At 47.3% G+C, this 25,821-nt stretch overlaps 1 protein-coding gene across 1 annotated transcript in view; it reads left to right on the forward strand.

The window, feature by feature from the left end:
* Positions 1 to 25,821, forward strand: part of VPS8 (VPS8 subunit of CORVET complex) — a 1,704,823-nt gene that overhangs the window by 1,499,372 nt on the left and 179,630 nt on the right. Inside the window, exon 44 of the mRNA XM_086955430.1 lies at positions 14,937 to 14,990. Within this exon, the coding sequence (XP_086811556.1) occupies positions 14,937 to 14,990 (54 nt within the window). The remainder of the gene's footprint in view (positions 1 to 14,936; positions 14,991 to 25,821) is intronic.

Here is a 25,821-nt window from a genome sequence, read left to right on the forward strand (position 1 = left end):
TTACGCCCCTGTGTTATAGTCAACCATGTCAAAGGCAGCCGAGAGGACCAAGGGGAGTAGCACACAAAACCCGTTGCGGTCAACTGTGTTCTATAGGTCATCCCAGATGGCAAGGAGGTCAGATTATGTGCCTCTTCCCGGATGGAATCCTGTTTGGATGTCTGAAAGTATGACATGCTCTTCAATGAATTGTGACAATTGGGCGAACTGTGCTCTTTCTATCAATTTGCCCGGGAATAGTTAATTTGTTCTGTCTGTAGTTGTCAGGGTTCAGCGGGTCCAAGTTTGTTTTCTTCAGTAAAGCGTGTATGTATGACTTTTCGAGTTTTTCTGCAAATATTCCAGTTGGCTTGTTTGTTTTGCCAAAGCCATGTTTGACACAATATTCCAGGTGTTTTTCTCATTAATAAAATGTATACTTCCTTCCATGAGATAAAAACACACATCGGAAGTGCTTAGGCCGGACAGTTCCCCTTCCATGACACTTCCTGGGACTTCAAGTGTCAGGGACTACAACAAAACACCTTCAAAGTGTTTTTTATTCCTAAACAGGGGGCAACACCTCAGTACGCTTCACTCATGAGTGCCCACGAAGGGCCTTTATTTTAAAGGAAAACGGCTGTTTCCTGTCCATGGAGAATTCCTTTATGTGCCATATTTTGGACGATTGAGGGTTTGTCCGTAAATGCTACTTAAAACACGGAAATTATGCACCGGGCGTGCTGAGTGAGAGCTGTGGAACCCTCGGGACTCATGACTTTGGTGTCCTCCCTCAACAGGACTGTGGATGGACCAACACAGCGTGGCCTTAAATGATAGGGATGTCGGCCATATCTTCTGAAGGACCTTAAAAGCGGTGTGATGTGATGCATGTTTCCCGTCGTGAGCTTTATTCCGGCGTTGCCTTCCTTCAGTCTCTAAAGGGCCTGCAGCTTTTGTAGGATGCGTGTTTTTTTAGCAGTATGGTCTGTCAAACCTTCTGTGCTTGGCATGGTAGCCGGAATTACAAGGACAAGGAAATAACTAAATAATTGATATTTTTTCAGTGCGGTAACTTTGAATAATGTATTACACGGGACACGGATTCTGATAATAAGCCTCACAAATGGTTTTGAAAACCACAAGATGCTTTCCGCATGCCGCTTTTATATCCCTAAGCAGAAATCAAGGCAAACGATCCATTTTGCGTTTTAAAAGCGAAATAATATTGAGTCTGAAGTAAGCACAATGACCTTGTTTTCGCCGAAGACTCCAAAGGGCGTTTCCTTGAGCCTTTGCCAAATGAGCCATGATCAAAAGAGATCCGACAGAACCAGCCAATTTACATCAGGTTTATAAAGAATATAGCTTCAGCCAGAGGGCAGACTGTATCTGGGAGTGATCTCAGCGGAGTAAACAGCGTTCAAGCCAGCATTTTAGCATTCATAATTTATGAATCCTTTTAAAAAACGAAAAATGAAATTTCAGGAGTGCTGGAGGTGAAGATTCACTTTGGTTTACGTACGCTAAATTCACGTGGGGTATATTGTCAGAATAAAGGCTATGTTATCTTGTTAAACGTTAGTTGTCATGTTATTGAAAAAGCACAAATAAGCGAAGACGATACAAAAAGGTCTGGCTTTGACGTGATAGTGTTTACTACCCCTGACGAGGCGTGGAAGCGCTTTTCGGTGAGTAGAATGCTACTCGTGAACCCAAAAAGGATTAGTGGTGGATTAATACAGGGAAATATGAGTTAATTTGAGTGGTGGGCATGTGACTCTGCTAGTTGGATTGAGTAGTAGATAATGATGGCAGAGAAGAGGGAAGAGTCTAGAAAGTGTTATTTGGGAGATCATAGTAGTAAGATGAGGTTTGGGATGATTCAAAGGAGGGATTTATAAGGGAAGAAAGTAAAGAGTTGTTTGGGAGATCATAGTGGTAATATGAGGTTTGGAGTGAAGCAAGGAGGGATAGAGGAGGAAGAGTCTAGAAAGGGATCATAGTAGTAGAATGCGGTTTGGGATGAGTCAGAGTGGAGCTATAGCATATATTGAGAGAGGTATAGGGTGAGACAGAGTAGTGCATTTGAGAGTCCCAAAGGTTTTTAAAAATGATTTTTTCTACAGTAGGAGTAATGTAATAAATATATATTTACATAACCACAAAGAAAGGGTATGCAAAAGACCACATATAGAGATTGAGCGCTACAGGGAAAAGTGAATGAAACACATGAACACAGGCCTGTGCCTTGACAGTTGGCCATATGGGCCAGCCTTTTGCATTGACTGTACATGTTGAACAGAAAATAAAAGGGGAGCAAGTGTCTTCTGGCAGGTCCTTTTAAAGAGCCAACAGTGTATAATCACTAAAACATGTCACACTATGTACTAAGATCATTGCATAAACATTAGTACTTTCAGGAAATTATCTAAGGGTAGTGAAATAAAGCGCAGCAAAAGAAATGTGCTTTGACCTGTATCCGAATAGTGATTTCACTTGTGCTTTGTTGTGCAGGCAACTGATAAAAGTTCGACAAAGCTGCACGGATATAGACACAGTACTGCAGTGGGTGGGGGACTGCAATTTAGAGAATTAATCTGCAGCCCCCAAATCACTGCCATCAAAAGGCTCAGTGTCATTCTATTTTTGTCTTCTTTGCCTTTTCTTCCTTTTTAGTCAAAATAAAGACTATTGAAAGTGCAGTGTATTCAGGAGAGCCCATCCTCTGAGCACTGCCGTGACTCCAAGCTAAAAAAACAGGGCACAATCTAGAGGTACAGAGGACAACAACTGGGCCTTAGGCAGCTGCCTAAAACCGGGATATCCACTATGGGCTAAGGCACCTACACATGATATATTTACAAATAGATCTAAATGTCAATCATTTACATAGCCTATGGTTACCCTTACGTATGCCAAGTGTCGGCAATCCTGGACCTATGTTGGACACCATTGGCTTAAACCATAGCACAGGCTATTATAGTATTTAATATTGTGCCTCTTCCCTTCTCGGTTCTCCTGATCAATATTCTAGTGATTGCCTGTACTGAAAAACTAGCTAAATTTTCCCTGTAGTAAATGTTGGAATTGCAAACCACTCTTCAAGAAATTAGGATGCATATCTAGGATTACTAATGTACATTAGCAGAGCCTTGTGAATAAATAGTCTAGTCTCCCGGTCTATTTCAGTATCCATCTGCAGTATCCGATTATATGCATGTGTAGTATAAAATCATGTGCATCAACAACATACATATTTTGCCAGCCATCGATCAAAATTCTTGGACTAAAGTTTGTCACTCACGAATACCCAACTGCCTAGGTTACGCGCCAGCTGAAGTGTATTCATGGCCATCAGTGGTTATCTATGAAATGGGCAAACGTGATACGCATTTACTTCTTTTAAACTCACTACCTAATCTTTCATAATGCTTCCTCTAATGAAGCGTGAATGAGTTAATGATCGATTGAGGACTTTCCAGTGCTTAAGAAGCCTTTGCTCAAGTTTTTCCACGCATATGGTTTTATGTTGGGCGTTAAGTATGCTGTCTATAATCAATCAATCAATCAATCATTCCATTTGTAAAGCGCGCTACATACCCATGAGGGTCTCAAGGCGCTGGGGGGCTGGAAAGGGGGTATAAAGGGGGGGGGGGGGGGAGAAGAGGGCTGCTACTGATCGAAAAGCCAGGTCTTGAGAAGTCTTCTGAAGGCCAGCAGGTCCTGGGTCTGTCGTAGGCCGGTAGGGAGAGTGTTCCTGGTCTTGGCGGCGAGGTAGGAGAAGGATCTGCCACCGGCGGTGGTTTTCTGGAAGCGTGGATCTGTGGCGAGGGCGAGGTTGGCAGAGCGGAGGCTGCGGGTGGGGGTGTAGAAGCTGAGTTGGTCGTTGAGGTATGCTGGTCCGGCGTTGTGTAGGGCTTTGTGTGCGTGGATGAGGAGTTTGAAGGTGATACTGTTGTTGACGGGGAGCCAATGCAGTCCTCTCAGGTGAGGTGTGATGTGGCTGCGTCGGGGGACGTCGAGGATCAGTCGTGCCGATGCGCTCTGGATGCGTTGCAGCCGTCTCAGGAGCTTGGTTGTTGTATCTGCTTAGAGGGCGTTCCTGTAGTCCAGTCTGCTGGTGACGAGGGCCTGAGTGGCGGTTTTTCACGTGTCGGAGGGGATCCCTTTGAAGATCCTGCGGAGCATTCGGAGGGTGTGGAAGCAGGAAGCGGAGACAGCGTTGACCTGCTTGGTCATGGAGAGGGCGGAGTTGAGGATGACCCCCAAGTTGCGTGCGTGGTCGGTGGATTCAGGGGCTGTCCCTAGCGATGTTGGCCACCAGGAGTCGTCCCAGGCTGAGGGGGTGGTGCCGAGGTTGAGGACCTCCGTCTTGTCTGAGTTCAGCTTCAGCCTGCTGTCTTTCATCAATTTGCCGACGGCCTTCATTTCTCTGTGGAGGTTGGTTTTGGTGGTGTGGGGGTTTTCGGTGAGGGATATGATCAGCTGGCTGTCATCTGCGTAGGAGATGAGGTTGAGGTTTTGTTGTCGTGCGACGTGGGCGAGTGGTGCCATGTAGATATTGAACAGCGTCGGACTGAGGGATGATCCCTGTGGAACGCCACAGATGAACTTGGTGGTCTTGGAGCGGAAGGGTGGGAGGCGGACGCTCTGGGTTCTGTCAGAGAGGAAAGATGTGGTCCAGGCCTGGGCCTTCTCTTGGATTCCAGCGTCATGGAGACGTGCTTGTAGGGTGCGGTGGCAGAATGTGTCGAAGGCTGCCGATAGGTCCAGAAGGATGAGGGCGGCTGTTTCTCCTTTGTCCATGAGATCCTGATGTCGTCGGTGGCGGCGATGAGGGCGGTCTCGGTGCTGTGGTTGCTGCGAAAGCCGGACTGGGATGGGTCCAGGATGTTGTTGTCTTCAAGGTAGCGGGTCAGCTGTCTATTAACGATCTTCTCCGTTACTTTCGCCGGGAAAGGGAGCAGGGAAATGGACCTGAAGTTCTTGAGGTCGTTGGGGTCCGCCTTGGGTTTCTTCAGTAGGGCGTTGATCTTGGCGTGCTTCCAGCTCTCTGGAAAGGTTGCGGTCTAGAAGGAGATGTTGATTGTTTTCCGGAGATGGGGTGCGATGGTGGTGCTGGCTTTGTTATAAGTAATAACATGAAAGGGTACTCCCACACTTAATTTCAGGCCTAGAGGAGAGAGAAACAAAAAAACACCAATAAAGAACCTCTAAACTGACCTATGTTATTTTAAAGTGACTCAATCTGTAATTTTAATGGATGCAGCACATGTAAAGAGTTTTAAACAAACATGTTATTTTTCTTTTTATTTATTATTCTTTTCTTCAACTGTTTTTTTTTCATTTAATTATCAAAAGACAAAAATATTTATAAGGTTTTTTTAAGTTCATTATTATAATACATAAAAGATATAGCTAAACAAATTCATTAAATACAAAAGTTCAGGCAAAAAAGCTTGACATAAACCCCAGATATGATTAAATAGTGCAAATTGTCATAACAACATTCATTCCTAAACTATCTCACCATCACATATACTCATGCATACTCACTCACAAGCTATATAGAAACAACTAAAACAACAAGGGAAGGCAATACAACTGAGATACTATGAATAGTGACAAATGTTTACATCAGCAATTTTATATCTTGATGTTCCATGGGTTATTTATTGCTTTTATCTTGATTTCTTTTACTCTTCTCAAGTATGGATCTCAGGTGCATGGGGCCTACGTACGTTTCGGTGAACATGGATAATTTATATCACCTTCTTCAGGGCCAACATAGACAAAGACATGTACATATACAAATAAAAACTGGGGGATCTTCTCATATGAAAATTAGTGTAACGGCATCTTAAAGTGAAAGACTAGGAAAGCGCTGTCTCTTTTTGCGGAGCAACATATATAGAGAGATTTAGATGTCCTTTCTGGGTTGATATGCTCTATAGGGGATGCCAAATTAGCAATACCCAGTTAGAAGTGCCAGGATAAGGGCAACATAGCCTCATACAAGGACATACCTTGCTCCGATTTATTGCCCAATATTTCAAAAAACAATTGTTTTTTGCGTCAGACCTCCTATGTTAACATTGTGTGCCTTTTACGGGTTCCGCATGCTCCTCCAACAAACGACGGGGGCTCTAAGTCCGCGTGGCAGCCTGCTGGCTTTGTTGAAAACGTGGTGAGGGCATGGGTCGGATGGGGACCCGGAGTGGATGGAGTTCATGGTCTTGATGGTGTCTTCGTCACTGACATTGGACCAGGCGGTCAGGCGACTGGTGCGGGTGGTGGTCGCAGGTGTGGTGGTCTCGGCGGTGGATGTGCAGGTGGCGGTTTTGAAGCTGTTGTGGATGTTGGTGAAAGAGGTTGGCCAGTGAGTTGCACAGGTCTTGTGATGGTGGGATGTCGTTGGTGTTGGAGCTGGGGTTGGAGAGTTCTTTCACGATCTTGAAGAGTTCTTTGCTGTTGTGTGCGTTGCTGTCTAGGCGGTCCTCTTGGCGGCCCTCTTGGCGGCCCTGATGAGTTGGTGGTGTCTATGGGTGGCGTTCTTGTGGGCTGTGTAGCTGTCTGGTGTGCTGTCGCAGAGCCAGCTCTTTTCCAGCTTCCGATAGGTGCGCTTGGAGGTCCGGAGGTCTTCGGTGAACCATGCGGCTTTCTTGTTGGTGTGATTGGTGGCAGAGGTCTTGAGTGGGGCGAGGGTGTCGGCGCAGTTGTTGAATCACTTTTTGAGGTTGATGGCGGCGGTGTCGGGGTCGGTGGGGTCGGCGGGTGGTCCCAGGGCGAGCGTGGTTGTCAGTTGGTCCTCGGTGACCTTTCCCCAGCAGCGGCGTGGCATCTGTTGGGTGCCGTGGTGTGTGGTGGGTTTCCTGAAGGTGAAGTGGACGCATCTGTGGTCTGTACAGTGGGGTTCGGTGGTGTGGTTGAAGGAGACGTGGGGACTTGCGGAGAAGATGGGGTCCAATGTGTGTCCAGTGGCGTGGGTGGGTGTCGTCACGAGCTGTTTGAGTCCAAGGTTGTCGATCAGGGCGGTGGAGTTGGCGTTGTTGTTGTTCTCGAGGTGGAAGTTCAGGTCCCTAAGGAGGATGTAGTCCGTAGAGGTGAGGGTTGGGGTGCTGATGAGGTCGGCGATGTAGTCGCTGAACTGCGGTCAGGGTCCGGGTGGTCTGTAGACGAGTGTTCCTCTGAGGGTGGCATTGGGGTCGGTGTGGATCTGGAAGTGCATGTGCTCGGCGTTGGTGAGGGTGTCGTCGGTGTTGGTTGAGACTCTGAGGGTGTCCTTGAGGATGATGGCGATTCCCCCTCCCACTCCATTGGGGCGGTCTCTGCGGGAGATCTTGTAGCCTTCTGGGATGGCTATGGCGATGTCTGGTGCCGAGGTGGTATTCAGCCAGGTCTCCGCCAGGAAGGCGACGTCGGGGGTGGTTGAGTCTAGGAGGTCCCAGAGTTCGATGGCGTGCTTGCGAGCGGAGCGGGTGTTGAGGAGGATGCATCGTAGGTGGTTGGGTTCTCTGGTTGATGGTTTGGCGGGCCGGATGCTGGTGAAGCTGCAGTTCCGGCAGGTGAAGGGTCCTTGGGTGCGCTTCGGGGGGGCCCGGTGGCTGGGGTAATCTCGTCCGGCGTTGAGTGAGTAGAGGGTGCCGGAGTCATAGTGCAGTCTGGTGGTGTGGCGGCTTCGGGGTCCAGGGGTTCTGGCGCGTGGACGGGCGCAAACGGGCTTGCCTTTGGCGAGCCAGCGGCGCTTCCACGCGGCGTCCTCCATATAAGGCGAAGTGGGAGGGAGGAGCAGCTGGGAGGCAGGAGCGGGCGGCGAATAGGCAGCGGGAAGGGGGTCGCAGAAGGAAAAGGGGCGGGCCGCAGGGGAGCAGCGGCGGGAAGCGGGGACGGGAATGTACAGGAGAAAGGAGGCGCTTGGGGGAAAAAAGGATATAAAGGTATGGGCAGAAAAAGAAAAACAAAGTCATTAGGCAGCAAAACAGAACAGAGTCAGGGAGAGAACACCAGCGGCGAACTCACGGCAGTGGAGGGCAGCACGGGGGAGTCACGAGCGCACAGGAGGAGCCGTGCGGCGTGGGGAGCGACCAGGCCGGAGAGTAGGGACGAGGGTTGCACTCACTGCCGCACGGCGCCCTCCATATAAGGCCAAGTGGGAGGGAGGAGCAGCTGGGAGGCGGGAGCGGGGTGGCGAATGGGTGGCTGGAATGGGTTGCAGAAGGAAAAGGGGCGGGGCCGCAGGGGAGCAGCGGCGGGAAGCGGGGACGGGAATAGAGCGGTGGGGTACAGGAGAAAGGGGGCGCTTGGGGGAAAACAGGATATACAGTTATGGGCAGAGAAAGAAAAACAAAGTCATTAGGCAGCAGAACAGAGTCAGGGAGAGTACACCAGCGGCGAACTCACGGCAGTGGAGGGCAGCACGGGGGAGTCACGAGCGCACAGGAGGAGCCGTGCGGCATGGGGAGCGACCTGGCCTGAGAGCAGGGACGAGTGTCGCCAAAAATAACAAAGGCTAATGAAAGCAGTATGGACTGTGGCAGTCAATGCAACTGCTGGGTTTTATATTGGTTGATTAAGACTCGTATAGAAGAGTTATTCTTCAAAAAGGAGTGTAACACGATTGCCATATTCTTCATATGGATTGCGCTGTTTTCACTACTCTGGCAATGTGAGATGCCAGGTTCTGGCTTAATGGCTTTTAAATGCACTTGCCTTGCCCTGGTGACATGCTCTGTAATTCAATGCTCTCTTCCATGCCTTGCCCTCTTTAAATGTAAACCAAAACAGGTTTTTGAAAATGTTTGAAGTGTAAAACGAAACAGCCTAAAAGTGGCAGATACTTTATTTCAAAATACATTTATTCGTTTGAAAACAGCAAGCCAAGTTGATTTAAGTGATATTGCCTAGTGTAGAGCATAAACTCCGGTGCAGTTATTGCATACACATTGCAGCGTGAAACCAGGCATGTCAGATCTATCCTTATATTCTAAATGCCACGGCTATAGTTTCTAGGTTTTCACTTAACTGATAGTTTTAGTCTTTCTCACAATTTGTTCTGAGATATCTTGCACACCTAACTGGAGCATGTTAGTTATTGAGAGATAAAGGTACTGAATTGCAGTTCGACATATATTTAATTATGGTAAGAAGCCAAGGTGGGAATGGGCTTGCAAAGTGCACTGTTTTCAGAGGTTAAGAATGGCATGGGCTTGTACAGTGTAATGGATTTTACCCATGAGTCTTCATCTCAAAGAGTACAAGGATGTTATGGGCATGGATACCTGAGTTTTCCATTACCCAGTGGAAATTAAACTTGAATCAGCAGCACTCCATTTAAATATCCATCAGTCCATCCAATTGTCCCACCTTCTATTTTCAAGTCCTTTATTTCTCATCCATGCCTTTCATGCTAGCCTTCCAGCCTGGCACTCTGTCCCACACTCTCTGTCCTTTCAGGGGGAAGTCCAACATGAACCCAACTTTTGTCTCTTTTATCACCGCCCCATATTTCCTCACATGTCGTCTGTGACATCCCGACCTGCCTAAGTCCATAGGGTGCCTGCGTGCAGGGTCGGACTGGCCTATAGGGCAAAAAGGCGGTGTCTGATGGGTTGGTCTAACAGATTGTGCATGGGCCAGTTTTTCAGCAGTTGTGGGTCGGTTTTATGGCCAGGTGGACTGGTTTTTAGTGTTGGTTTACCGGATATTACCACTTCTTTTAGCTATCTGGTTCCCTAATGGGGGCCACGTTTATTTTGTACCCGGGCCCATTTTTTGGCCTAGTCCGACGTTGCCTGCATTTCCCACCCATATAGGATTAGGAGGCAACCTTCATGCTGCTAGCTAGAGATTATGCTTATTTCACAGTCAATAGCACAATCTTCCTAGGTCCTATGGGTCCAAAGTTATCACAGTCTGAACCTGTGTTTGGATCTTCACTGTAAGTCCAGGTTCCAAACTGAACTTATGAAGCTTCATAGTCCATTCGATGCCCCTCAATCATTTCAGTCCCAGTGTGAAATCTTGACCACTCCTGTTTCATTCTGAGGTATGAATCCACAAAGTGTGGGGTCCCTGTGAGACAATCTCATGAGTGTTGACCTACTTCAACTTTGTCCCCTTTAACGCGCAAAAACCCTTTGAAAATGCAAACAAATGACTGCACTTTATATATCCCCTCCTACTTGGCTTACCAGGTACCCTCTTCCTGTTGCCTGAGTCTCCTGGCACACCAGATTCATCATTTTTATTGACTTGAAGTCGTTCCGTGTTGTTTGCTTGTAAAATCTGACTGGACTCTAAGCAGCTGCCGCGCCAGTCCTATAAGTTGTTGGGCTAGGGCTGTGGGCTATCAACTCTAGAAAATGAGCAGGCCTCCTCGATAATGGCTGTCTCTGCAGTTTACATCTATTTAGAATAACTCTGCAACAGATGCGTAAACGCTTGTCTAGTGCCATATGACGCCCAAAGCTACAGGGCAACAGCAAGAGTGTGTTTTTCCCCTTTGTAGAAAAACACTTTATGGGGCACATCAAAGATCATTTGCAGTAGTTTCCCTTGTTCCAACTCGCAAATCATAGTGAAAAAGCCTACCTCATCGTGAGTTACCATTTATTCGCACGGCGAGCTGTATGTCTTAAAATGCTGCATGCTCCTAGTTATATGTGCAAGAGAGGTCAACCCAAGTACATATTTCAGGTAAATGAATGTGGTCTACATGTTCAGTGCTGAATTATATGCAGACTTAGTGGACAATGAATGTCTTCACTCAGATGATCTCTGGTACCTATGAAGCTCAGTGCGCTCATATGAGCATGCAGCCCCCTAGTGGGGCTGCATGCTCATTCCACTAGGGCTGCAGCAGCAACCACTGCATTGCACGTGGAGTCCCACTTCTTGACATCTGCAAGGCAGGCACATGGGCATCCTTGCACACGTTCATCAGACATTACTGCTTGGACAGCCAAGTCCAGTGGGGCAGCTATTTTGCCGTCCAGTCCTCCAGGACTTTCTGGTGTGAACTCAATTTGCACACCTACCACCGAGATGGTATTGCTGGGGTATCTATTCTAAGGTGAAGAATCTACATCTAACCGTCTCTTTCAGATGAACAAGCTACTTACCTCCGGTAACGATGTATCTGTAAGAGACATAGGTTAGTTGTAGATTCCTTACCGCCCCACTCATCCTCCCCACTCTGCGAATTGACTTCTAGGGATAGGGACTCCCTTAAAGTGCTCTAGTTGTGGTGCACCAATGGTCAGTGTCTTTCATGGCTCTGCGCTTCTGGCGTGAAAAGTTGTTAGAACTGACGTCAGCGCACAGGGCGGCGTCTAAGTAGACACCTCGACATCACCCCGGTGACCACGACACCAACGGCAAGCGCGAATCGACGGACGCCACCTACCGGCGTGATTTCTGTGTTATGATGTGCCTTACCCTCCCAAAGAGGCAGCGGAGCATAGGAACCATCAAGAGATACTTGCAACCATCTCCTTGTCCTTTCATACTGTCGAAAATGGCTGTCTTACAACTCAAAACAGCCAAAATGTTGAAATTGCTACTAAATTCTTACCCTCTTGTTCTATTTGGGATACCTTCAAAAACCCACACTGCCAGTGTTTAACCGTTTCCTGATTCTCCAGGAAAAACTGGTTAATTATTAAAAAGAAAGAGTGACTCCTATTAGGGGAAAAAAATGCAGAAATTGTTAGTAAGCAACTATTTCCCTTGTCTGTCGTCACTCCAAGGCAAAATCTCTTACCACTAACACAGGGATGTACTGAAACTTGTGGTATCAATGTAAGAGAGAGAGAACAACACTTTCAAACAAATGTTAGCCCTATCTCTCAAAGATGTATTCAGATCCATTTTTAAGTCAATGAGTCTAGCTTCATGTTTCACTGTGAAAATGAATCTGTATGGCTGATGGATATAATTATATATAGTTATGTTAAATACCTAAATGAGCACAAATACACCTATTTAAATCGTACTAGATGTCAAGACTGGGTAGATTATATGAAAACAGATTAACATTAGCTTGTGTAGTTTGTCTATTCGAGGCTGGCTACTTTAAGTTACAGGAATGTAATAGAACACAGGCTATCAGAGCTGCCCTTTTTCCAAGTATTGGATATTGCTGCTAGAAAAACAAGCATTTTCAAATCCAATAGATCTTACCCTTGAGACTATTAGCTCTGCCACTCTTCAGCAAGGGCATTGCTGACTTTGCAAAGGATTTCTACCCATGCTGTAAAGCAGAATGGCTGCTGTTCAGCATGGCTAAAAATAATAATTAAAAGAACTATGATGCATCTAACACACTTTTAAAATAAGCATTGGCAATGCAACATGTCTCGCCTATGCAAGAACTGTTGACTTTGCAAATATGTTTTAGCCGTGTTATATACAAACTTGCTGCTCTTCAGCATAGCTTAAAGTTAGCAGGGTAAAGGAGAGTGTTGTGGAGTAAAGTATCATAGAGTGGAGTGTTATGCAGTGGCCTGAAGTGGTGTAGAATTGAGTAGTGTTAAGTGGAGTGTCATTTGGGGGTGTAGAGTCTTGTGGAGGGAGTAGAGTGTTGTAGAGTGAAAGGGCATAGAGTTGAGAAGGTCAGAGTGAAGGAGAGTTTCATTGAGGTGAGTGGCATAGAGTGTCGTGGAGTTGTGTAGAGCAGTGGCATACAGGGTGTTCGTAAAGTGGAGTAGAGTGTTGTACAGTGGAGTGGTGTAGAGCGAGTAGATTGTCGTAGAGTGTAGTGGCATAGAGTGGAGTAGTGTAGGAGAGTAAAATGGTATAAAGTGGAGTAGAGTGTTGTAGAGTTGCATGGCGTAGAGTGGGGTGGCATAGAGTGTCAGAAATTAGAGTGGAGTGGAGTATAGAGGAGTAGTTTGTCATAGAATAGAGTGGTGTAAAGTACTATTTAATTAAACAGAGGGAGTTGCGTAGAGCGTTGTGGAGTATTGTTGTAGAGTGGCATAAAGTGGAGCATAGTGTTGTGGGGTGGAATAGAGTGGAGTAGTGTGTCATACACTGAAGCAGAGCTTATTGGAGTAGAGCATCATAAAGTGGAATAGACTGGCCTATAGTGAAGTGGTGTAATCAATCAATCAATCAATCAATAGCATTTGTATAGTGCGCTACTCACCCGGAAGGGTCTCAAGGCGCAGGAGGAGAGGGGTTGCGTTACTGCGTGAACAGCCAGGTCTTGAGCTGCTTCCTGAAGAAAAGATGGTCCTGGGTCATCCGCAGGTGGGTGGGGAGGGAGTTCCAGGTCTTGGCTGCCAGGTAGGAGAAGGATCTTCCTCCGGCGGTGGCTCTGCGGATGCGTGGGACGGCGGCGAGGTTGGTCGATCGTAGCTGGCGGGTGGGCGCGTAGAAGGTCAGGCAGTCGGTGAGGTACTTGGGGCCCAGTACAGTGGTAGAGAGTAGGTTGGCGTAGAGTGCACTGATGCAGAGTACATTGGTTTTACGTTTAGTGGTGCAGTAGGGTAGAGTGGTGTAGAGTGATGCAGAGTAGGTTGCAGTGGTGTTGCATAGATTGTTTCAGAGTAGAGGGAAGTGGCATAAAGTGGAGAGAGGTAGGGTAGAGTCCAAAGAAGAGTGCAGTTGTGTGGAGTGCAATGGTCCAGAATATAGTGCCGTAGAGTTGCATAGAGTTGAGTGGCTGAGAGAAGTATGCAGTGTTGTAGAGCACAGTGGCATCGAGTATGGAGTAGAACAGGACATGTATATTATTGGCATTGACAGGGCCTCATGTCATCTTGTTTTCTGACTTTTACTATTGGCTTTGCCATGGCCTCATGTCTGACTTTGCCTTGGTCCTGCGTGCACAGCTGGTCTTTCTGCTCTTCACTTTTTTTTCGCACCTCACCGACCAGAGTAAACTGGAATATGTTGTGGGAAGTGTCTGTGGAATGTGCAATTCTGCCTCGAAGTCAAAATACGGGAGCTTGGGCAGCCTCCGTCTTGGCCTTGATGCAGACTGGTACAGCCAACTGGGTTTTTTCTTATGAAAAGGGGGAGAGGTTTTCTAGAATCTTCGCCTCACGTTGAGTAATGATGTTTAAGCTGGGAGACTTCGGGGCCAGGTACAACTTCACAGAATAGACGTATTGCTGTGGAGCTGTCGGAACTTAAGTCCTGATTGAAACTCCTTCCTGGGCTGGTGAAGGGCTACCCCCAGTTTGAATTGGCAAGGATGATGCAACTTCAATCGGTGAGGTGTTCCTAACATATATATATTCTACTCTTTGCTATTTGTACATACTGCATTTTATTTTACTTGTTCATTTGAGTCATTTGATATTTTGGGAATCTGCATTTACTGATATATTTGGCCTACCTTAAACATTGCATTAATAAACTTGTATGTGTTATTTTTAAATGCACCAGAATTTGTTTTCTTGCCTTGCCTGAAGGTAGTGCTGTTTCCTTTCCTCGTCTTTGGGGAAATGCTACTCAAAGTGTATTATTTAAAGGTACAGTGGTAAATTTGCCTCCCAGGTGGGAGTGCAGGGTGTGAGTGTGTCCTTTTAGTGAAAATCACATTCATTACAGCAGGGTAGAGTGGAGTGGTATAGAGTAGGAGCCTAGAGCTCAGTGGCGTAGAGTAGGGTGGTGCAGAATAGAGTGGCATAGAGTGCAGTGACGTGGAGTGGCACAGAATGAAGCACAGTGCAGTGGCATAGAGTGTATTGGTTTTGAGTAGAGTGCAGGGGCGTACAGTGCATTGCCGTGGAACAGAGTGACATAGAGTGGAGTGAAGTTTGTATATAATAGGTTTGAAAGTGCAAGCTCATGCGCAAGGTTTGTATGCACTGCTGCATGCTCAAACTTGCATACAATAGTCTCTCAAACAAGAGCACATGCACCGTCTCAGGCTCTACTTAAAAATGAGGAATATTTTTGCTGTATTTCTTTCTTTTTCAGTTGTTTTTTAAATTTCTCAACAGATGAAAGTGTCACCTTCGAAACCTTCAGTTAGAGGAGAGTACGCATATAAAAAGGTAAGCCAAACTTTGAAAACAATTTGTAAAACATATATGTTAGCAAAACATATTCTCAGCTTTACTGTTTCAAGACGAGTGGTAATTTTACTGATATTGAAATCAGCGCTGAGGGCGTACTCATATTTTACATTGAACATGTGACTAGCAGAAACATATATTTGCATCTATTTGCCACATTATTATACATATATATGCTGTATATACTGTGCATCAGAGCTGCTTTGAGGCTGCTATAATCGATTCAAAGATTGAAGACATACTGTACAGTTCTGAGCCCCCATTGAACTGATGAGGTATTGGCTTCCGACTCCTAAATATAGTGGGGACATGCAGGTAGCATTAACGCACAAGAAGAACTGGATGCCTATCTCCACATTCAAATTATAGGCTCTTTAGTGGACCCTGATGTTCTGTGTGCAGAACACTAGGAGTTCTAAATTCTTCCTTTTGGCTTTAATTCCTCTCTGTGTGGTTTCACCCAATTGAATGCTGCACTGGTGATAGTGCTACACAATTCTCAAATTCTAATGCAAACCTATGTAAATGGCTGTCACTTTAACACATCCTGCTGTGGCGGGATGAGAGACACAGAGTCAGTTTATCAGATGTTGAACCCTAGATTCCTCATCTGCTGCAAATCTGTGCTACAGCTGACCGAAGAAGTGAATTGCATTCAGGCCTGTTTTATGTTCATGGGCTCAGTCTTCTCCTCAGTTCCACTCCCCTCCATAGGTTCTGCCAAACTCAACAACTTTGTGTCCAGGTTGTTACAGTAGGAACTGGTGCATCCCATGGTGGTGCTCTGTGTTGGATGAAGTGTGCTGTTTACCCACGCACAGTAACATTTTGTAGGTGCCAGATTTGAGTGCCCCTCTTCCTAAGGCTAAAACGTATCAGTGGTCTACTGCACTTGAGCTTCCAGTTTGTCACTTGCTCTTTACTGGAGAATGACATCACTCAATATATATAGGCAGCAGTTGCAATCCTAGATCTTCTCAGAGGCATTTCAGCACTGCAAAATGACACTACACAACTCTTCCTCTGGACATGAAGTTAACTGAGTATGTTAGGCAGACATGTGTCTGTATCACGTAACCCAAACCTAAGAAGTCTTCGAGGCGTATGGTAAACCTGATGAATGGATTTACAATGTTTAATTGGCAAATTCCCTTTGGACGTGAGGGCTCCAGTCAGGCTACAACAGTGCACCCAATCTACCTGTGAGATCGGGTGGTCCAGATATTCGTTCCATTTTTCCAGACTTTTATTATCAGTGAGACTTCTCTAATGGCGCCATATAATTTAGTGACTAGTTTGTGTCGAGTGGGACTAGTATGTAAGACATGTAATGCAAGGGTTTCTAGAGGGTCCGCGGAATACATTGGAAAATAGGCACGTGCTGCTTTCCTAAGTCTGTGTATCGAGAATGTGAATAGTAGAGTCTAATGCTGAATATAATCTGTGTCATCAGATGTCAAGAAAGTGCCATTGGTGTATAGATCCTGCATTTCATCAATGCCTGCCTGAGCCAGTATACGCATAGCTCCCGTCTCATGTGCCACCAATAGGTTCTCGTGATAGGTAATAGCGAAGAGTACAATGGTAGTTTCCTGGCCAATCTACCCAGTGCTTGCCAGGCTGCGATCCTCGTGTTAATAGTGTTGAAAGTAGTACGGGTCTGGGTCTGCTTTTGTGTGTTAAAATGGAGCTTAATGGGATGGGATGTGCATCCCTGTGTGGGATGAAATTGTGATCAGTGAACCTAAAATGTGCATATTGTGCATGTGCTATCAGATATTAGACATAGAGATCTGGCCCCCCAAATCCCCCATGCTTATAATCTAGGGTTAGTGTGCACCAGCGTACTCGGGCCTGTCTTCCACCTCATATCAGACGGAGAAGTAGCGAAAGTAGTGTTTTAAAAAATAGCTGCAAGAGTGGGATCGGTATGTTATTGAAAAGGTATAGAATATTAGGCAGTACCACCATTTTTATTAATGCAATGTGATTGACAAGTGAAAAAGGTAGTCTAATCCATCTATCAATTTCTTGCTCAAGCAATGTGACAGTAGTGCCCTAATTCTCACGAATTACCCTGTCTGGATCGCGGTGACCCCAGATCCCCAAATATTTAACAGAGTCCATTGCCCACTCAAGGGGAAATTCAAGCTCATGCTGGTGTGTGGTTTCGGTCAGTGGTAGAACCCCCGACTTAGGCCAGTTGATGTGTAATTGGAAATTCTGGCAAACCGTATGTATTTCTGCAGCACTGATGCCAGATGGATATGGGGCTCTCAAATAAAAAGCTACATATCATCCGCATACAGTGAGATGATGAGTGGACGGTGATGCAAACTAAGAGTTTGTGAAGTTGCCTGATGAGGCATGCCAACGGTTCCAGCATCTGAAAGAGACACGTTAGTGATAGATTCCTTACCTTAGAATATCCCCAGGCGTCAGACTGGATACGGAAAGCTTTTGTCAGCTGTACCCCTGCGCGTCAATAGGTGCCGTCGTACGGCTCCACGTGCATCGTTGGCATCGTATTCGCCGAGATGACATTACTAGAGCTACTTAGACTCGCCCACGCGCGCTGACGTCAGTTCTTTTTCCGTGCCAGCAAGCGCAAATCCGGAGAGAGCGCTACCCTGCAACTTGTTGACTGAAGTGTTTGTTTGATTAAATTGTAAGTAAAACTTACCCCTGGTGCATAGGGATACCTGGTTTCAAGCTTTTCTAGGCCTGTCCGCTCACGATGTCGCTGACTGACCCGCACTGTGAGTGTCTCTTCTGCCTGGGTCATGACCATGACACCGAGTCGTGTTCCCACTGCCGAGCCATGACCCAAAAACTTTGTGGGAGCGGTCCCGAAAGTGGCTGGAGGCCCAGGTGTTAGCCCCATGTCATTCTAGGTCCATCATTCGAAGTCTTCGCACTCGGAGTCAGGTTAGGCAAAGCACAAATAGTCGAAGAAGCATTGTCGCTCTTCATCATCCCCTCGCCGGTCGCGGGTCGCGGCTGAGGGGGCAGGTGGCACCGCCCGACAGCTCCGACGGAGTCTGAGCAGTTACTGCGGGCCCCACTTTTCCGCATTCCTCAACATCATCGACGACCAGAGGCCCCAATGGCTCTTGCCGGGGCTCCCCGTTCTTGCCGGTGGACCCCGATTGGCCCCCACTGACATCAACGTTGCCGATGCTGACGCCGGTGGTGCCAGCAGCCGACACTGGTGTCGACCTCTTTTCCGACGTCGGCACGGTGCCGGAGGGATGTCTTCCGGCGCCGATCCCAACGCCAATGGGGAGCTTTTACCCTTTTATTCACCCACGTCCTCGTCCCCTCATGCAGTAAGGGGAGGATTGGGAAGGGTTTGAAGACCCTCTCGCAGCACAGTGCGAGTCCCTCCCCGACTGGGATGAGGAGGCGGAGGCCGGTGACCCAGATTACACTCCGGCGAATGGGTCACCATCCCCTTCAGCTACTATGGAGGAGAGTGGTTCCTTTTCCACGGTGCTACGTAGGGCGGCCGAGGCTCTTGACCTCGAGCTCCCTACAGTGGCTGTCAGGACCAACCTACTGACTGAAGTGCTTCGGCCAGCTTCTTCTTCTACAGAACCGCTGTTGCCGTTTAATGAGGCACTTTCTGATGTGCTTTTGGGCACTTGGTCCTGGCCCAACACAGGGGCTCCTGTGGATAAAGGTGTGGGTCGACGTCGTCACCCAGCTCCGGGCAACCCTGCCTTCCTCACCCAGCACCACATACCTGAAAGTTTGGTGGTTCAGGCCTTCACGTCCCGAGTGCGTTTCCTTCTGCTCCACCAGACAAGGAATCCTTTCGGCCGCACATATTCCTTCCACTTCCAACTTTTGTTCCTTTCGAAGCTCCGGAAGAGGCATACAAACTCTTTCCTTTCAGAACAAGCCTGCGCAGCAACAGTCCCAGCGCAGCCGCGGACGTGGGGCTTGCAGAGGCGGGTCAAAGGGCCATTGTGCGGGTCAATACACCAACACCCCTGCTGCTAGTGCCTCCGCACTTTCCTAGTCCAGTGTTTCAGGCCCACCGGACGCCAGTGGGGGGCAGGATTCATCATCACCCCCCCTACTGGTGCACCATTACATCAGACAGGTGGGTTCTGGAGATTATTCGAAGGGGCTACCCCCTCGCCTTTGAGTCTACCCCCTCAGCCATGCCACCGCAGTTCCACCGCTTGTCGGGGGATCATTTGGCACTTCCCCAACAGGAAGTTGCAGCCCTCTTGGCTTAGGGGGCCATCGAGCTCGTTCCGATGCCAGAAGTAGGTTGTGGTTGTTACTCCCACTACTTCTTGGTTCCAAAGGAGGAGGAAGGTCTACGTCCCATCTTAGACCTTCAGAACGTCAATCGCTTCCTCCAGAAGGAGAAGTTCAAGATGCTCACTCTGCCTCAGGTCTTGTGTGCTCTCGACTCACAAGACTGGATGGTGGCACTGGGCCTGCAGGATGCTTATTTTCATATTCCTGTCCTGCCGGTCCATCAGCGTTACCTACGATTCACAGTGGTCCAGGATTATTTTCAGTTCACCGTGCTCTCCTTTGGCCTTACCAGCGCCCCTCGGGTGTTCACGAAAGTGATGGCGGTGGTCGCAGCTCATCTGCGCAGATCAGGGGTTTCAGTCTTTCCCTATCTGAACTACTGGTTTTTCAAGGTGGGCTAGCCTCAGACAGTCGTCTCCCACCTCCAGACTACGGCCAACCTCCTGCATTTGCTGGTATTTTCCATCAACGTGCCGAACTCTCACCTGATTCCCTCTCAGAAGCTCCTCTTCATCAGAGCGATTCTGGACACAGCGTAGTTTCGGGTTTATCCTCCCGAACAGCGAGTTCAGGACATTCGGGCTATGATTCCTATCTTTCAGCCCTTGTCCTGGGTTTTGGTCAGGAAGACCTTGAGGCTGCTGGGACTCATGGCCTCGTGCTGACCACCCATGCCAGGTGGCATATACGGGCTCTGCTGTGGGACCTGAAGTTTCAGTGGGCGCCTATACCACTTCTGCCCAGAGTTCTGAAGAAGATCAGACGCGACCGGGCCCAAGTCATCCTTGTGGCTCCGGACTGGGCTCGAAGAGTTTGGTATCCCAAGCTACTCGGTATGAGCCGGGATCCCCTAATCCGACTGCCTCTGCGGGAGGATCTTCTGTCGCAGCAGCAGGGGACGGTTTTCCATCGGATCCTGCCCAGCCTCCACCTACATGCATGGAGATTGAGCAGTGACAGTTGATTTCATTTGACTTGCCTCCCGAAGTCTGTGATGTCATTCTGGCATCCAGGCGTCCCTCCACTAAATTGGTATACGCCTGTAGGTGGAACACATTTGTGGCATGGTGCACAGCCAAAACTGTGGATCCCCTTTCTGTCCCTCTTTCTGAGGTCCTTTTGTTCCTCCTTTCTCTGGCCCGGCAGGGCTCTGCTCTGGGCATTATCAAGGGCTACCTTTCAGCCATTTCAGCCTTTCTGAGGCTTCCAGATCAGGCTTCTCTTTTCAAGTCCCCTGTTGTACAGAGATTCTTAAAAGGCATTACGCATATGTTCCCTCCTGGTCCTTTCATAATGCCTCAGTGGGACTTGAATCTTGTTTTGACCTATCTCATGTGTGCTCCCTTTGAGCCGCTTTGCAATTGTCCCTTACGTCTTCTGGCTTTGAAAACTTCCTTCCTGGTGGCTATCACCTCTGCCAAGAGAGTGAGTGAGCTGCAGGCTCTTTCTTGTAAGCCTCCTTTTCTGTCGGTTCATCCGGACAAGGTTGTGCTTCACACTCGTCCTTCCTTCTTGCCAAAGGTAGCCACTGCCTTCCACATCGGGCAGACTATCACCTTGCACACTTTCTTTCCTCCTCCGCCTTCTTTCAGAGAGGAAGAGAGGCTCCACCGCCTGGCCCCAAAATGTGTGCTCTCCTTTTACCTGAATCGCACACAAGAATTTCTGGTAGATGACCAGCTCTTTGTTGGCTATGCAGGTGCCAAGCAAGGCCGGGCTGTTCACAAGAGGACTGGGTCATCTTGTGTATCAAGGCCTGTTATTCTATGGCTAAAAAGGAACCTCCGGTGGGGCTGCAGGCCCATTCTACCAGGGCAACAGCCGCCACTACTACAGCATTGAACGTGGTGTCGCCCTGCAAGACATATGTCAGGCTGCCATGTGGGCTACACTGCACACCTTTACAAAGCATTATTGCCTTGACAGTCAGGCTTGGAGGGACGGCTTCTTTGGCCGTTCTGTTCTCCGTGACTTTCTGGTGTAATCTTATTCGCAGACCTACCACCGGGGCTGGTATTGCTGGGGTATCTATATTAAGGTAAGGAATCTATCACTAACATGTCTCTTACAGATGCACAAGTTACTACTTGTATAACGATATATCTGTAAGAGACATTAGTTAGTGATAGATTTATTACCGTCCCACACACTCTCCCCATTCTGCGAACTGATTACTGGGGTTATGGTAATTCTTTCGAGCCCTAGTTTCTATGTACCAGTGGGCAGTATCTTACATGGCTCTGCGTTCCTGTCACGGAAAGTTGTGAACAGAACTGACATCAGTGCACATGGGCGTGTCTAAATAGCTCCAGTGACGTAACCTCGGCGAATACGATGCCAACGACGCACCCGGAGCCATACGACAACGGCTTGCGACGAGCAGGGGTACTGCTGACGAAAGCTTTCCGGATCCAGTCTGACTCCTGGGGATATTCTAAGGTAAGGAATCTGTCACTAACTAATGTCTCTTACAGATATATTGCTACACAAGTAGTAACTTGTGCATTAAGGCAAACAGGAGGGATGATAGGAGGCACCACTGCCTGGTGCCTATAGTGATAAGAAAGGGTTCTGATGTGTGCCCATCCACCCGGACCCGTGCTGAGGGGTGTGCATACAGGAGTCGTACCCAGTTGACAAAAATGGGGGGGAAACCCATCCGCTGGAGAATAAAGAACAGATAGCCCCATTCAATTGAATCAAATACTTTGGCAGCGTCAAGCATGACAGCTGCCGTCGAAAGGTCTGGAGAATGAGTGTGGAAGAGGGCAATTAGTGTACGAAGATTGTGGGAGGTGGAGCGTGTAGGTATAAACCCAGACTGGTCTGGTAGCACCAGATTTTGCATGAGTGGTTGAAGGCGGGTAGCGATTATCTTCGCCAAGATTTTTACGTCTGTGTTGATGAGCGACAAGGGGTGGTATGAATCGCAAAGGTCGGGTGATTTATCTTTTTTTAGTAGGGTAATGATGAGTGCCTCGCAAAGGGAAGGGGGGAGCACTCCTGAATACATTTCTATCAGGAAGGGGGTAAGCTCCTCTACATATGCCTTGTTGAATTCGGATGGAAATCCATCCGGTGCTGGTGCTTTTTTATTAGGGTGTAAGGCTATCGCAATACGAATATCTTCCACTGTGATAGGCTGACTGAGATATTCTCTCTTTCCATCCGATAGCCAAGCAATGACTGTGTGACAAATAGTCACCTAGTTCCTCAGCAGCTGTATCACACCGCGAAGTGTACAGGTACATACATGTATGTTTGTCTGAACTGGTCCAGAATATCCGTGACGCTGAAATGGTCCTGTCCAGCCCCATCTGTGATCTTAGTAATGACGTTGTGATGCATGCAGTGTTTAATCTTTGTGACCAGGTAAAGCCCCGGTCTCCCACCCTCTCCATACGAACGAGTCACAGCATGTTTCGATATGTATCGGAGCTCTTCTTCTGCTAGTCTAGTGTGTTCGAGAATAGCTTCTTTAATGGTAGCTAAGGTTGCATCGCATTGTGCACGCTCATAGTCTCGTTCAAGGCTGGACAGTGTGGATTCTACTTTGATTATTTGTCCCATCAAATCCTTTAAAATACCAGCGGATGTACTGATACAGTCACCTCGAATGGTGGCTTTAAACCCCTCCTACAGCGTCCCGGCGCGGTCAACAGATCCCTTGTTCTGAGCAAAATATCGGACAATGGCCTCGCGAAAATTTTCCAGATAGAGGGGTTCCAGCAGTGCCTCAGTGCGCAGCCGCCATGTGAAGGCCCGGGGACCCTGTTGGGGGATGTTAATAGTGAGGCGAACAGGACAGTAATCTGAGAGTGTACGCGGCAGATGCTCCTCCCCGTCACCCAGCTCACCACCACCTCACCCACCAGCCAGTAATCAAGACGAGACCAACTACCATGCGCTGTGGAAATGTGTGTGCCCCTGTGTGACTCCATATATCAAGCAATCCAAATTCGGCCATCCCGCTACTGATCGCATGGGCTGCATCAGGGGAGTGCCCCTCTCTACCACTAGACTTATCCTTACTGGGGTCCGAGTGGGTGTTAAGATCGCACCATCCCAGAGAATCGCAGCATCAGGCCAGTCGCGCAATACCGCAAGGAGGCTCTTGAATAAGACAGGTTCATCTATGTTAGGACCATATGAATTCACAATGGTGATCATCTTGCCTGCCAACGTCCTGTGTACCATGGCATACCGACCTGCAGAGTTGACGTGGGTGTGATGTGCTGTAAAAGGAAGTCCTTTCTTCACTAATGTGAGAACCCCCCGGCTATAGGAGGAATAGGAGGAAGCCAGACAGTAACCAGCCCAGCGAGTCCCAACCATAGTGTCTGTATGTTTCGTTAGATGAGTTTCTTGTAGGAGGGCAGTACTCATTCTATGGCGTTCTAAATGAGCTATCACTTGTCGAATTTGTTTGGGCTAATTGAACCCCCGCACGTTCCATGTGAGGCAAGAGATTGTCAAACCATTACTGTGCATTTCAAGAGTAACATATGTGGAAGAAGGAAACTACCTATGACCAATGATGTGTGGGCAACACCCAGCCAGATAATAGCAACAATATGTAGCCACATAAACCGACCCCAGACAAATACCCTTCCGCACATCACCCCCTCCTACTTAAGCAACTCCCAACACGCCAAAGCCATCCCAACTTCCCAGAAACAGATCCCAAGTGCAGCATCAGGAAAAGAACCATTTGTTGGGAACACCCATGAAGTGGGACGCCAGAGCACAAACTCCCTCCCGATGAAGTTAGGATATGGCCGAACCATCGTTCAGTGCCATTCCCAGAACCCGCAATCACGTATCATAGGAATACAGAAGGAGAGTCCCTCCATCAATTAGCAGGAGAATCCATTGTAGGAAAACATGAAATCAAAGAATCAGAGAACCGGTAGGCAGTAGTAATACTCATGACCCATGCCAGTCACTCTTCCAACTTAGGCGGTCTATTACAGAGTTAACCCAGGTCACATGCTGATTCACCCTGTTCAGTATCTACATCATTATCTGCATGCCTGGGCGAGCGGTTTCAGCGGGAGACAGATTTGGCAAACTCCAATGTTGATTTTGGGCATGTGAAGAATTTGTACTTTCCATTGTTCTCCACTTGCAACCTTGACGAGTAGAGCATGGCTAGGCTGTCCGGTTTTTGGTTTAAACGTATAGTAACTGATAAATCCCCACCGGAAGGGAAATAGCCCTCACCAGTGTAAACATATAAACACTGAAAAAAAAACCTGCACAACCACAAACTAAATGCCATTCAAAGAAAGGAAAAGGAGAGTAAAAGAGTCATTGTTATTTCTTCCTGAATGGGCCAATACAATGTAACTTTGTTATATAAGGTAGCAGTAAGAAAGACTGGGCTAACATTATTCTGCCTGAGTTTTGTTGTTCAGGGATGTCACTAAAATATTGTTTCTTCATCCTTTTTTCAGTTTTGTGGTCTTTGGTCTAAAGATACAGGGGTTAGAAGCATGTTTTAAGTGTTGTTTATTTATTTTATAAACTGTAATGAATTAGGAGATATCTAAATCATATTTAATTTTTTGGCAACGTTTGAGTCTTTCGCTGATAGGAAAAATATAGGATTCATAAGAATCTTTCCCAATGTGTACCATCACATTTACTCACAGAGAACGGGTAAACACCCTTGATACATCATCCCCCTTCCTAGTGAGTCTGTATTGATAGTAGGAGAATTGCCAAACACCCCAGGTTTCAAACATTCAATGCAAGGTATAGTGACCGGTATATGTGAAAAGAGTGCAGGCACAAAGCATCTGGGATACTGGTGAAAACATGACACCAGAATTTTGGAAAACATGGAATGCAGTGTCATTTTGGAATGCTGCTGCAAACATTCTTACCAAGTTCAACAAAGATTGGAGTGGTATTCTTTGTATTTACAGTGATTCAGCTACGTATATGAAAAAGTTGTGTGATGACCTGTCAAAATTCATACCTGAGCTGAAGTGCTTCCCTGTAAGAGATCCTTGCCACTTGTTAGATGGCAATCTGAAAGCATCTTTTCAATCTTCAGAGTTAATGAAGAATGCTATTGACTTTTTAGTCCATTCTGGTGCACTGTTTTGTTATGCATGGGAACTAAAACACAAATATTTCTCTTTTTGTGCTTTGTGTGGCATCAAAGAAAGAGTTATTCCAACTGTGTCACTTAGCTGGTGGTTCCCAGTCCGAGATGACTATATAATCCATGTGACAACCATTTACAGAACTTTTGCTGAGTGATGATGCAAACGGCAAGAAATATGAGGTTCTTTGGTCACATATTGATGATGATTTGAAAAAAAGTACACCCAACTACATTCTTAGATTTTTACAGGAAAGCATGACTGCTGTAGTGGACATAATAAAAAAACGAGAGACTCAAAACACCCTTGACTGCCAAGTGTTCAGCATAATTCGTGTAGATGTGAAACATCTCCTTGAGAGTAAGCTGGGTGACACTTTTAGTGACTTTGGCACTTTAACATGTTCAATGTTAGAGTGCTTG

The sequence above is a fragment of the Lissotriton vulgaris genome, chromosome 2_1, assembly GCF_964263255.1.
Source record: "Lissotriton vulgaris chromosome 2_1, aLisVul1.2, whole genome shotgun sequence".
NCBI classification, from domain to species: Eukaryota; Metazoa; Chordata; class Amphibia; order Caudata; family Salamandridae; genus Lissotriton; species Lissotriton vulgaris.